We start from the raw sequence: 14,838 nt of genomic DNA on the forward strand, positions 1-14,838 counted from the left end.
AGCACCATATTTTAAAAATGCGGAGTAGAATACTTTTGTGTGCGCATGCGCAATGGGGAGGGAGAAGGGGAAAGGGAAGGAAACAAACCAAAGCTGAAGAATTCTGCATTTTACGTGCTTTTTTTTTTTTGTATTTGCACAGGTCATTTTAAAGATCCTCATTCTCAGTCATAGCAAAACACTATCAAAACAAGAAGTCTTGCAAAATAGTTGAGCTTATACATCTTAACAAATGCATTATTTTAACCTGCTAAAGCAGTAGGGATTTTTTTTTTTTTGCAGAACTTCACAAACCATAAAACATGAATAAAAATGCATATCCACACCGCAGTGATGAACAGAAATGTTTCTCAAAAGGGGGTGGGTGGGACGAAGGGATTTCATAGCTAGAAAGTAGGTAACTGGTTTGCTAAGAGAATAGCTCCTTATCTTTTTTCCTTCATCTCTCAGCTACACAGCAAACAGCTCTAAAGTGCACTTTCCAAGTGTAGTTAGAGAACAGGAAGGAATGAAAAGTTTTTTTTAAAAAACAGCCCTTATTAACTTTTCCTTCCATTTATTCTAGTGTAAACTCTAAAAAGCCTTTTTAAAAAGCAAGTTCTCATACACTCAGCAGGTGATATGATCCTACAAAAAAAAAAGCAATGTAAAAGGCAATTTGATTATTCCTCCCCCCCTTGACTACTTATAGCCATCGTAATGGTTTATTGCACTCTCATCAAAATGGTCGATCTGTTAATTTTTTTTTAAAAAAAAGACAGGATGTCTCCCAACTGTATAAAACATAGAATTCTATAGACTTCTTTCCCTCACAATGCCCCCTGTCCGCCTTGAGCTCCACGGGCAGTTTCAACAAAATGTAGCACTTAGAGAAATAATGGATCAAGCGCCAGCTTCACGGGTTACAAGTGCTGTCAAAAATGCTAGTCTTACAGCGCATTCCTTACTTCTGAGGATGAAAGTCCTCAGGAGGCCAGGAAAGGGTTGCGCCGGCATTAGGGCCCTCCATGCCAGTGTTGGGGCTACTTATGCCACCGTGGCCCTAATGCCGGCGGGGAGGCCCGGACACCGGTCTCTCAGCACTGCCATGGCAGCGCCACCCCGGGATGCCAATGGGGCCTTCCACTGGCATAAAGTCCTGCGCTGGCATTCCAGGAGGTGTTCTGGAGTCCCCGGGGGCATTGCCAGGGCATGTCTGTCCCCTTTCAGCCTGGCACGCCAGCGGCAAGAACGGTGGTGCTGCGTCTGCTCTCTATGGGGCGAAAAGCCCAATTTAAAAATTTTAAAGCCTTTAAAAGGCTTTTTTTGAGTTTTCAGCCCTGGGAAATGGGTTAGGAGGCTCTGCAGCAGCGCCTCCTCCCCACCATCCCCGCACGCCGAAAGCTCAGGAATGCACTGTTAGTGTGTCATTACACAAGAAATGAAATATGAGTTGGGTTGAGGCAACCAACTCACATGTCATGGCTGACCTGGACTTACTGTCAAAATAGTGTGTGTATGTGGGGGGCGGGGGGTGCCCAAATCAGCTGTGGAACATAATCTGTCAGCAAGATGGTCTTCAGCCTGCACCCCCTTCTATCTTACACCACTTCCGACAGCAGAAAATGGTGCCAGGGGGGGGCTGTTTATCTCACTACCAGTTACACTCATCCACCCACATGTGCTGAGCAGACGCGGAACCACCAGCGGGAGAAACAGCCCCCCAGCTGCCATTTTTTGCTGTCAAAAACGGTGTGGGGTGGAAAGGAGGGCAGGCTGAAATCCCCCCTGCTGCTGCGCTGTGCTCCTTAACCGATTCCCCCTCCCAATTATTTTGAAGATTACTCAGATGTAGATCATGTAATGTGAACCTTATGCTAGTGTTTCCCTCAGCAAATGTCCACCATGTCACATCACACAGACTTGGATCCCACAAACCAGTTCCATGTACAGCACACTTCCTCTTGCACTTTTGAGCATGGGATCATTGAAAAACACTGATCCTGTGCAAATAGAAGTGCTAGTGCAAGAGGAAGCATGCTCTGTGGCAGAGACTATCTAGAAGATACATAGGATCCAAACCACAGGACGGTGTACTTCTTGGAACATAAATGTACACCCATCTGGGAAAACAGATGGGCTCAGGAATGACCAGAAAGGTGAGTCCTGGAGATTAAATGACATTCACTTTGATACTCATGTGATAGCCAAACATAATTTGTTTTTGTTGGGTATATCGGCGCTTTCTACAGCATTCTGAATGTATGGAGCTGCTGAAAGTCATAAGCTTGTAAGAGTTCCTCTGTGGTTTTCCTGGGGGAGGGGGGCAAATTTTATTTTGCTGAACCTCTTTGCATCTACAGATTACATTAACATCTGCCAGTTATGTGACTGCATTGGACTTGAACTCGTAATTCACAATGAATGCCGAACTTTCACCACCACTGTAAAGGCCTCTTGTCTATTTCACTAGGCGAGCTCTTTAAAGTAGGTTTCTACAGACTGGGTTTTCAACCAGGCTGCTCCTGTTCAACTGACCAGTGAGAAAGGACTGGACTTCTTTGAAAATGGGAATTGGAGCAACAGTTTGTTATAGGTTTCTTTACATTAAAAGTTCACCGTCCGATCCCACCTGATAAGGGGAGCACTTTTTTTTGTCCTGCTACCCTCCCCCCACATTCTCATATTGGGCTTACTCCGGTCAAGTGACTCACGCAACGGTGGCAGAGGCTGATCTGAATTGGGCATCCATTCATTGTGATTACACAGACGGAAAGCAAGCGGGCACTGTCTGCTCGGGGCACTGGTGGAGAAAGGGCATCAGGGGAAGAGAACCATTTTATGGACTTGAGGGCCATTTAGGGGGCTGGGTTTGGTTTTGATTTTTTTTTTCTTCTTCATCTGTTTGTTAGGTACGCCATGGAACCACAGCAGTTCTTTCTTCTAATAGAAACTGACAAGACGTAAAAGACAGAACTATCGGATGAACACACACAATGACTAGAAATAGATAAGACAGTGAAAAGACTTAGTTTAGCTCTGAGAAACTGTCCAAAAAATAAAATCCTGTATTAACAAGTGCAAAAAAACAAAAACAAAAAAAGAAACTCCAAACATTAAAACACAGTGTATAAAATGGTGTGAGAAATTTAAGTCACCAGACAGCCTTTTAGTCAATAAAAAGCTGTGTTTGATGTGTCCTTGTTTGGATTGTGGCCCATTTGTTGAGAGTTTTATCCAGAAGGCCTTTGGAGAAGTGAGCGGAGGGCAAAAGGACCCAGTCTCCTGTTTTGGACTGCAGTACATGTGGGCCTGCTGTGTGCCTATGCGAGGAAATGAACTGAGTATTTTATTCCTCATTGGCTGAATTATCTTCCAAAGTTGTTATGCCTCCAAAGCCCAGGTCTGTTGAGTTCTGTGCTGCTGAGACCGTGAGTACTGTATGTAGGAGAATTAATACGAGAACACACAGTTTGAGTCTGCTATTACACAGTCTTGATGCTGATGAAACTGTGAGTGATGTCCGGTGACACATCATGGAGTCACTTGTTTTTATAGTCCCTTTGGATTGGTAATCTGATAATAGTCCCCATCTGACATCACAGCATTCTGGTTCTGCATTGGTTGGATAGTTGTCATAGAGCCCTGTGGGATTTAAAAAAGCAGAAAGTGAATTCCCATAACTATTGCTAACGCAGTAGTCTTCTAAATATCTTGACACAAACCCCACTATTCAAACGTTTTCCAGAAGCTGTGGTTTTGATCCAGGTCAGATCATTCAGAAAAGCACTTCCACCTGCCACAGCATCAACTCATGGTGACTTGAACTGTGTTTAAACACATTGAAAGTTGGCAGGCAAGTGTAAAATTACTTTGCCAGACAGTTTTAATAACTTTAAGACTTCTATATCATCGTGGCTTCTGTGCAGTCCCACACTGAGACTGTGGTCCTGCAGGCTAGCTATCGAAAAGCTTTCTAAAACTTTCTAGGAGACTAGGAGCACCTCTCCTCCCTCTGGTGCCTTCCCACCAAAATGATCACATGACCAGAAGGAGAGGCACTACTCCCTGGATTCTCTTTTTGCCATGGTGAAGAGAGGATCATCATTGGTGTTCTGTGTTTTTTCCTCACCTCATTCTTGAAACGGAAACTTGTTTCTCTCTAGTTAGGAGTAAACTGCATTTAAAGAAGACATGTTTCTGGATTTCCAAAAAGGGGCCTTCTCTGGATTATGCTGACTGTGACTTTAAAATTGTTCATCGAGTGGTCTTCTGGGCAGGCACACATCCCTCCCTCCTACCCTTCTGTTGAACTGGCCCTAAGCAATCCTGGGACACCGCATGGTGTACAGGACTGGAGCTAGTGTGCAAAGGATGGAACAGTGCTGTGTAGCCAGAGACAAAATGGGTTTCCTGGCATCCATCTTGTTTGTACCAAGGCTGAAGCAAGCTGACAGGGCTGATCCAGCAAAGTTGTGCCATACCACCCCTTGAAAGGAATGTTGCTGCTTTCCATGAAGACCAAAGAAGACTAAGACAAGCCTTTTACATTTCTGTACCCTTCCTACAGTAGACCGGGCACACCCAGCCAGATCTCATCAAGTCCATTCACATGAAATCTAACTCCATCCTGTTGCAAGCCAAGCCCGCTCGCTGTCTCACCTTCCGGACCCAACCTTAATTCCCAAGTCTATCACTCAATGTTTGGACACTTAATGCCAGGTGTCCCAGCCATCATTATCTGATGTTCTTATTCACCACACCCGATTAATCCTATCTCGAGCAATCAAGCCTTTGTCACTGGCAATGTCCAGCCATTCCCAGCCATTGCCAGTCATATCCTCCAGCTACATTTTGGGGTATAAATATAGCCCCATTGGCCACAGTCATATTGCTACCACTTACTGGATCCAAAGTGTGAGCCACAGTACTTGCATGTATCGTTTTCCTAGCTTGTAGTACTGGCCATTACTTGCTTTCTTTGCTGCTGCCATTCTGGACCTCGCTCTTCAGGAGAAGAACCCACTTGGGACTTTTAAACCTTTATTTTCTGAGCTCTGTATGTGTTGGGAATTGTGTGTGTGTGGGCAACCAATTGGATTACTTTAAATAAACTCCTTAAAATTCATAAAAGCCTCCTTGTTATTGAGTCGCTCTCCATTGGTTCACTCATCTAGAGCAGAATTGGTTAAAAGACACCCCCCCACGCCAGCCTCTTGCAAAGCTCTATCTAGTCTCCAGCTAATTTCCCCCAATAAACCGAGACCCCCTTTGCTTGGCGTAACACTGTGAACTCTCTGGAACATTAGTTTCTTGGGGGCCTCCAGTGGGGACATGGAGAGAACTGAGGGAGTAGCGCCCCTCTCCTGGTTATGTGATTGTTTTGTGGGAGAGCGCCAGAGGGAGGAGGGGCACTCCTAATCTACTAGAAAGCTTAGAAAATCTTTTCTGTGGCTGGCCTGCACAACCACAGTCCCAACGGGTGCCTGCACAGAAGACCACTTGATGAACAACAGTTAAGTGCAACTGTTTTACGGTTGCAAAGAATTGCTTATCAATCTGTTTAGAGCACTCAGAAACCAAAATGTGCGTCCCTGTCCCCTACATGCATGCTCTTATGAGCAACTTAATTCAAACAGTTTACACACCTTAATCTCAATCATTAATACATTATCACAGGGATTAACTCTATATACACTTTCACATCATAGTTGAATTTTCGGTCCCATTTTGCCGCAAGAGTGATGCTTGTACAGAGCAGACTGCCAAAATCAGTGGGGCTGAATGTCAAGAAAAATGTGTTTGGGATTTCGGTTTAATCATACGATCTGAAGCCACTTTAGGAAGCATATTAGCACTTAATCTAGTTTAATCAAGTTAATCATACCAGCGGAAATACGAGTGGACAGTATAATTACCATCTATTTAACTCTCGAACAGTTATTTTTTCTTACAGTTCTACTTACCTTTGCTTCTTGACAATATGCTAGCAGAGCTGCAAAAAAGTCCAATATTTACATACACTGGCACTGTAATTCTTTTAAAAAGCTGGTATTTGTACTTTATCTTGAAATTTTAACCAAGAAAAGCCACTAAATATTTTAGGAAGGGCTAAAAAATGGAGAGCTGATTGTTACTATTACCAGCCTACCACTGGAAATAGTTACTCATGAGTTATTGACCTATGGGAGTTGTGTAACATGATAGGTGTTGACTGAGGGAAGAATGCAGTTCCTTTTTCACATCTTGTGATTTTTCTTTAGTTATAAAAGAGTGTTCTTCTCTGATTTCACCCCACTTGTGCTAAGTAGATAACACGTATGAACAGTTATTTCCACAGGTAAGTGCCCCTTTCCCCATGTCTACACCAGCTCCTGGCTTGATTTCCACCCCCCCCCCATTTTTAATACATTTTCAAGGGTTAGTACATAAAAGATAAAGAAACATTCAAGAATTTATGTTAAAAACAATGAGCTTCTAAAAAAACTCAACTAGGTGTCAGCATGAGTGAGGAGAGTTCAGCAGGAGAGCTGGGACTTCAAGCTCTGGCACCCCATTTGTGGAATGATCTCCTTGAGAGCTAGCATGGTGTAGTGGTTAAGCAAGAAGGACTCTAATCTGGAGAACAGGGTTTGATTCCCCACACCTTCATATTGAGCCTGCTGGGTGACCTTGGCTAGTCACAGATCTCTCGCAACTCTCTCAGCCCCCCCCCCCACTTCACGAGGTGTCTGTTGTGGGGAGAGGAAGGGAAGGCGGTTGTAAGCCGGTTTGAGCCTCCTTAAAGGTAAAGAAAATCAGGGTACCTCCTTAAAGGTAAAGAAAATCAGGGTATAAAAACATATCTTCCTCTTCTTCTTTTTGAAGATGCCCACATTGGCTGGCTAATAATAACTTTTCTTTTATAAATACATTTAAAATAGTGAATTTTATTTGGAATTTTATTTGGAAATGTATTTTGCTCTTAGAGTCAGAAAAGTGTAAGAAAAATGATTACCTTTTTGGCCATTACATTTCTTCTCTTTTTAACAGCTGTTTTTGCACCATTAAAAAATAAATACCATGTGCTTCCTGTGAGATTCATGATTCTTGCTAATCAGGGATCATGTAACTGGTGTGATTATATCATAATGATACATAGCCAATCAGAATGGTCTGTATGTTTCTCTCTAGAAGCCAGTTTGGGGCAATGCTTCCTGTCCGTTCTATGAACTAGCTTCATTATGGAACCATGCAGCCAATCAGATTTGGCTATGTGACATCATCAGATAGCCAGTTCAGGATGAGGGCGTGGCCCAAAAGTCATGCCTCATCATTCCAGCAAAGTCACAACGAATCCTTGATAGCCCACTGCATCAACTCAAGGTGCACAGTTCCTTCCAAATCTTCTTCAAATATAGGCTATACATAACAGGGATGAAGCAACCTACAGATCGTGCTGACCTTAAAAATATACTGCCCCAAACAAGCACATGGAATGCCTGTATAATTCAAGTAACACTGCTTTCTCTTTATACGTACGGCTAAGTACATTCCTCTTGCAATATTCAGAGAACATCTTTACTACATACATAATTGCTTCTCTACCAGAATAATGGTTAGAGTTCCCTTTAAAGCATCCTGGGAGCTGTAGTTTGATGAAGGTGCAGGGGGTTCTCTTCTGGAAACCATTCCTTCCCCTTAGAGTTTCTCAGAAAGAGGGGCCATGGGTTGGGAAGGGGCCACAGCTCACTGGTGGAGCATTGGCATACAGAAGGTCCCAGGTTCAATCCCCAGCATCCCCAGTTAAAAAGCTCAAGTAAGTAGGTGATGTGAAAGACCTCTGCCTGAGACTCTGGAGAGCCGCTACCAGTGAAAGGAGATGATCCTGATAAACCAGTAATCTGACCTAGGATAAGACAACTTCAACTGTTTGTGTGAAAGGGAATAAATATCAACTAAGTCTGTAATGTAGCTACAATCTCAGACTCCTGTCCAAAGATTGCACATTATTATCTAATGGGGTTGAAACTTGAAATGTCTGTTGTTCTCCACTAGGTGTCGCCAGTCACCTACCACAAATTGTAAAAAGGTGGTGGTGAGGTGACCCCTGCACAAAACTTACAGAATTTAAAACACAACAACAGAAGTTGCATAGCCCTTCTACACAAGATGTGCTGCATCTTTCACACTGGCTGTTAGGAACATGCAGTGCCTGCGCTCTATGACATGGGGACTGAATTTCCAAGTTGAATCTAATACAGTTTTATATGCACATCTTAGATTAGAACAATGAGACCCAAAATGTTAGTTCCAACTATGCTGTTATTCCAGGAAGATTAGAGCTCTTGAAGCTATTTTAAAAAAAATTTGTACAGGAAAGCAAATGAGTGCGGCCTTTGTTTTAATAGAGATTTTGTATGAAATAGCTTTTATCCAGGCAATGTATATTGTTGCAATTTTATCCCTTTTTTGGCTTTTTGTACATATGTAAGGATATTTTGTAATGGCCTATGGCTAAACAAATAAACGAATTCTTCTTCTTCTAACTATGTTGTTATTAGGGAAGGAAGTTGCAATTGCTCATCTTCCACATTTCAGAATCAGCTTGATTCTTATTGTGTTTTGTCGGCTGCGTGTGTTTGTGGCCAAAGCTATGCTGAGTCTCAAGGCCACCTGTGTGGATTTTCAGTCCTTAAGAAGAGGAGGGAGGGGTCTGGGGTGTGGAGGGACTTCAATGCCATAGAATCCAATTGCCAAAGTAGCCATTTTCTCCAGGTGAATTGAACTCTATTAATTAATGTAATTTGCATAAATGATTACAGTATCTTTTGTTGTTATAACAATGCTAATATTGAAAATTAGTTGGCCATTGTTTGATCAATATTTGACCAGAAGCTTGATCACATTTGCTTTGCCAATCCTATGACTGTGGTAGATGTACTCTATGGAAAAAATATTTGCAGATATTCCTGGGCTCAGTGTGAACCACCTTACCATCTTCATCCCAGCGGTGCCTCTTTAAAGGTGAGCAATAAGTTCTGCCTGGGATATTAAACAGATTTAATTAGCCGTGATATGGTATGCACCCGTTAGAATTAATAGCACTGTCATAAAGCAGGGCTGATAAAGGATGGCTCCTATTCAATATTAATGATTCTCCCTGAAATATTTCAAAACCTAGGTATTTCCCCCCTTCCCATCATGTTAAGATGACCAAATGACCACAGATTTATTTTCTTTAAGAAATGTGATTTGATTGTTAAACTATGGAAAGGTGACTATTAAGAAGGAATGGTTCATAAGAACATAAGAAAAGCCATGCTGGATCAGACCAAGACCCATCAAGTCCAGCAATCTGTTCACACAGTGGCCAACCAGGTGCCTCCAGGAAGCCCACAAACAAGACAACCTCAGCAGCATTGTCCTGCCTGAGTTCCAAAGCACCTAATATAATAGGCATGCTCCTCTGATCCTGGAGATAATAGTTATGCATCATGACTAGTATCCATTTTTACTAGCAGCCATGAATACCCCTTCCTTCATACAGAACTCAAGAGTGTGAATTCAATGTATGTCAGCTGTGTGTGTGTGTGGGGGGAGGGTCAGGCTCTGGGTCATGTAGCCATCCTCTGCAAGGGTTTCATACTGAACTTGCAGTAGCCTCTCACATGAGTAAACTCTAGCCATATAGGCCATTTACCCTTTTTTCAGCAGTCTGTGTAAACAAGGGCTAAACAGAATGTACAGATGGCAAAGGAAAGATTCAGGGACCTTTCCCTTTTTGAGTTCCTAGTGTGCTCTTAGAGTTTACTCTCACCACTGCCTACCAATGTAAGATGGTGCTATTTGTGCTGGGTGTGGCCAATGCTGCCAATCTGCAACTGGCAGGCAGTGGTAATTATGGCAGAAGAGTGGGGTTGGCGGTTACTGTCCTACCAGGTCCTTCTTTTAGCAAGGTTCTTCCCTTTCTGTTCATTCTGCACATTTTGGTTTAGGACAAAAGCGCTCAGCCAATAGCAAGGGGAGCTTGATCTGGTCCTGCTCTGAAAGAGCGTTGGCCAAAAGGAGCCGGACACACAGAGCTCTGGGCAGGAACCCACTGGAGCATCAAAATAAAATTATAGTCGAGGAAAAAGAAGAAGAAGAATCAAAGAAGAATCAAACCGGCTTACAATCACCTTCCCTTTCCCTCCCCACAACAGACACCCTGTTAGGTAGGTGGGGCTGAGAGAGCTCTAAGAGAGCTGCGACTAGCCCAAGGTCACCCAGCTGGCTTCATGCGTAGGAGTGGGGAAACCAATCCACTTCACCAGATTAGCCTCCGCTGCTCATGTGGAGGAGTGGGGAATCAAACCCGGTTCTCCAGGTCAGAGTCCACTGCTCCAAACCACTGCTCTTAACCACTACACCACTCTGGCTCTCAACAGGTAGAATACATAAAGAGGAGCCTGTGCTGTCTTTATGCCATGATGTTTAGGGATTGTGAGTCAGGATGGTACAAAGATAGGGAAGGAGAGAGGGAGGGAAGTAATAAGTATATAGCTATAAGGCTGTTATGCAGGAGACCTAGAGGGAGTTACAGAGCTCTCTCTTGGTAGAGAAAAAGTTGATTTTAGACATATCCATTTGTTATAGAAATGTAACTGAGATTAGTTTATCTATTTATTTTCCTATTTGAAACATTCATTCCCTTCACTCTGAACCAATACTTTTCGATAATTTACAAATCTCTAATAATGCAACCTCAATTCTTATAACAGCCAATGAGATCATAACAAATAACTATTTGACAAAAAACCCACAGAAACTCAAATAATCACAGTGAAATTCAGCTGTCCACGATTAAAAAAAAAATCAGACAGCAATCCTAAAACCACTTTCCTGCGGGTACACCCCAATGAATACCATGAGACTTAAATCTGAGTAGATTAGGACCACTTCCTCAATGAACCACAGCAACAATAACATGTACTAAAATATAAAAATACTGAGACAACAGGGGGTGGTAAAATATAATGATGTTGAATACCGGAGCAATAAAACAAAAGAAAATGTTGGAACATTAAAAGTAGGCCAACTAAAACACCAGTCATCAAAAATTCTGGGTAAAAACAAACAAACAAACAGGACACTGAAAACGTATAAGGCTTGATGCCATGAAAACAGATGTTCAGACGGAGTTTCAGAGACAAGGCAGTATGTCTGACATACTTATTTTAGTCAGCATGGTCTTAACTGCATGTTTCTGAAGCAGCTCACAACTACGATTTGCATGAAAACGTTAAAATAAATCACAATTCAACATGGCAAATAATTAGCAGCTACAATGAGTGAACTGCAAAACCAGACAGAAAGGAAACTAATCAAGTAAAAATAATTTTAAAATCAATGAAAAGTCCAGGTGAGTAAGAGGGTCTTGGATTAAACACTGGAGCCTAATTTGATTGACAGTGGGCTCTGTGCTCCTGTAGAATCAGCCCCTCCCTTCTGGTGACAGTTACTTGAAGCCAACTGTCACTGGAAACGTCAGTTTCAGTCAGTCTGTCAGTATCACTCTGTGTTCGCTCTCTGCCTCACACTCACTAAAGATGTAACAATGTTTCAATTAATATGAGGTAAAAGTAGTAGAAACTTCTCAAGGAAAACGTTGATTGTTTTAAAGGTCTTTATAAACATTTAATAAATAGTTTTCTTCCATTTTAATATGTGTGCTGTTCATTTTCCTCCACATAGCATTTGGCTATTTTGAACCCTGCTGCTTTATACAGGTGGAATATCCTGCACCAAGTGAGTGCTGGGAAATTGCCCCACATAAGGGATTGGATTAATTTCCATTCCCCACCCCTATACAGACTGATCCCCAATCCCCTCTTAGTTGCCTTGTAGGGCACCCCTCTTAAAGCCTAAGTGAGGTAGGGATTGCTAAGTGAGTCTCAAAAAGCACACCTGGTCTGCCGTGACCAAGGCACATTCTGTCACTGAGCCAGGATGACAGTGATATACACAGAGCATTTACATACCCCCAGCTCCAAGGCATTCTCAATACAAGCATAGCCCTTGCTCCAAGGAATGCTTCATCAAAGCAGTATGAACCATTTCCAGTTGAAGTCAACCCTGGTCAACCCTTAAGTGTTACCTCCAATCCAACCATTGATCAAAGCAGCCTGACAATCTGATCCACTCAGGATGAGCCATCAACGGGACAGTTTTACCACCATTTCACACTCTGTTCTTTGTTAATATGAGAAACCCAGCTAATGATCACCCCACCTTGCAATGTTGAATGTCACCTCATAATCTGCCTGCCAGATTTAGACAGCAATTTACCTTCAAACTACCCAGTCAAATTCAAACTTCTTGGACTAATCCCAATCCTGAGAAATGGGGTCCTATGTCCAAATATGGGGTCCTTCTCCATATAAGGATCATCCCAGGTCAGTGAATAGTGTACCAGGTTCTCTCACAACCTAGATACTCCTGCAACTGCTTTGCAGACTCTTCTTTCCTGGATACTTTGCTGCCTGGGACTTCTGCTGTATGGAATCCCCACAATTCTCAGCTGTTAGGGGCCAGACTGCTCCAGCTACCTGGGGTGCCATAATGTACATATGGCTAGCACAAAAGCAGGGCACTGCTATGCTGAGGTGAACCAATCTTCAAGGGACCTGGAATCTATCTTGGCATATGTGCTACACTTCAGAGGTTGTATTTTCACCTGGCTCGGAGTATGAAAGGCTGACTAACAATGGGGGTGACTAAACTTCCCTTCGCATATTAAATCAAGCACTTCTGGCAGATACCTGGAAAATAATGGGAACTTTTAGTAGCCTAGCTATTCAAGATCTGAGCAAGACTGTCAAAGATAGGACATTTTGGAGGACTTTCATTCATAGGGTCGCCATGTGTCGGAAGAAACTTGAAGGCACTTAACACACACACAGCTATTCTTTACATATCTGATGCACCATCATGCCAGTCATCAAGTATTCAGGAGAGATTAAGCAAACCTCCTGTCTGCCTCACACCTATCCTGGGAAAACCCCTTAGACATTTTCCCATGTTCTAATATCTATACAGAGCAATCACCAGCAATTAAACAAAGCAATCACTCAGACTGTCGCCTGAATGACACACATCAGTCTTCTACCCTTTTCTTTGTTTAGACTCTGGAGGAGCAATTAAGTTCTTTGTCCCTGGTAAAGTTTTTATTGCCAGTTACCTAATATTGCCCCAGGATCCATTTCCGGGTATAAATATTAACCCTCATGGCATTCATAGCGTGTGTGTGTGTGTCTTTGGAACTGAACACTCACCCCTTACTTGTAGTAAAAAAGGGCAAGAGTCCAGTAGCACCTTAAAGACTAACAAAAATATTTTCTGGTAGGGTATGAGCTTTCGTGAGCCACAGCTCACTTCTTTAGATACCTAAGGTCTCATTTTGCTTCCCAGAGACACTGGTTAGTTTCCTCCTCTCTTCAGCACTGCTTTCACTCAAACATCGCTCTTCAAGATAGGTAATTATCACCCGAATCCTAACTCAATCCCACCCCTCCACCCTTTTGCTTCTGAGCTCTTACATGAATTGTGGGTATGTGCTATTTTTTGCGCTTTAAATCATTTAATAATAAAAATCAATTTCTTTGGAAACAACTGCTTCTCCACTTTGTCCTTCAGTGTTACTCCTCTGAAGATGCCTGCCACAGCTGCTGGTGAAACGTCAGGAAAGAAAATACCAAGACCACGGTCACACAGCCCGGATAACCTACAAGAACGTATAACTGCTTCTTTATTGGGAGTTTTTCCATAACGGCTTATCCCTATATGCAAAGGCTGCAAAGATTCTGGTTACACAACCTCTCGCAAAGCTCTGTCTCCGTGCTAATTGCCCCAACCAAAGTGGAGACACTCTAATTTGGGAAACACAGTCTCTTGCATACCTTGGATCAGGTAGTATCGCCCATCTTAACATCCTTCCTTCCCTTTCTTCGTCTCATCCCCCATCCTTACCCCATCTGCACAGAGTGTGTTCGAGTGCCTAGGTGTGTATTTGGGAAGGAGAGCAGTTTGTTGCGGTTCAATGTGGTTTATTGTGTTTTACTATGTTTCATTGTGGTCTAAGGGTTGTGATCATAACAGTGTGATTGATTGCCAGTGAATGAAGACTTCATCTAGTTTGAAGTAGTTGATTTACATTTCTTTGGGAATACTGTTCTGGAATTAAAACCAGAACAGTGGTTCCCAAAGAAAAAATTAATTTACACAGATAAAGGATCTCTTGTTTATCTGTCTGGAAATCCTGTAACAAGCTAACCCCCAGCCCCCGGGGTCTGCTTTGGGAACACTGGTACCAAAAGTTAATGAAGCTAGACACTAAGGGCCCTTGGGAGGAGGAAGTTCCACAAATAGAATGCTACTACTGAAACATTTGATAGCCATACACCGAACCTCTCATTAACCTTCTCAGGAAGATTCTGAAGGCCTTTTCATGAAGAGCGTAACCAAAGGCAATGAATATGTGGGTACACATGGTCTTTAAATAGGTAATAACCAGGAATTTAAATTGTTCCTTGAAATTAATAGGCAGCCAGTGCAGTTCCTGATATTTGGTGCCAGTCAATAGTCTTGCTGCTGTACTTTGAAGCATTTGAAGCTTCTAAACAGTTTTACATTGAACTCAGTACCATAGTCTTCCCTGGATGAGACCAGATCAAAAATAGTCATAGCCAAAGCACACTTCTCAAGGAAAGTAGAAAAGAGCAAGGGTCCAGTAGCACCTTAAAAACTAACAAAATTCATGAAGATTGTCTTTTTTTCCTGCTTCTTTCAGTTGCTGTTATTGTTTATTGTTATTGTTATTATCCAATAAACTTTAATTAT

General features: G+C 42.5%; 1 protein-coding gene across 1 annotated transcript in view; it reads right to left on the reverse strand.

Moving 5' to 3' along the window:
* Positions 1 to 2,829: 2,829 nt before the first annotated feature.
* NALF1 (NALCN channel auxiliary factor 1) overlaps positions 2,830 to 14,838 on the reverse strand; it is a gene marked incomplete at its 5' end in the record, with an annotated part of 432,644 nt that continues 420,635 nt past the window's right edge. Inside the window, one exon of the mRNA XM_056862145.1 lies at positions 2,830 to 3,624. Within this exon, the coding sequence (XP_056718123.1) occupies positions 3,329 to 3,624 (296 nt within the window). The remainder of the gene's footprint in view (positions 3,625 to 14,838) is intronic.

This window comes from Euleptes europaea, chromosome 16, assembly GCF_029931775.1.
Source record: "Euleptes europaea isolate rEulEur1 chromosome 16, rEulEur1.hap1, whole genome shotgun sequence".
Classification (NCBI taxonomy): Eukaryota; Metazoa; Chordata; class Lepidosauria; order Squamata; family Sphaerodactylidae; genus Euleptes; species Euleptes europaea.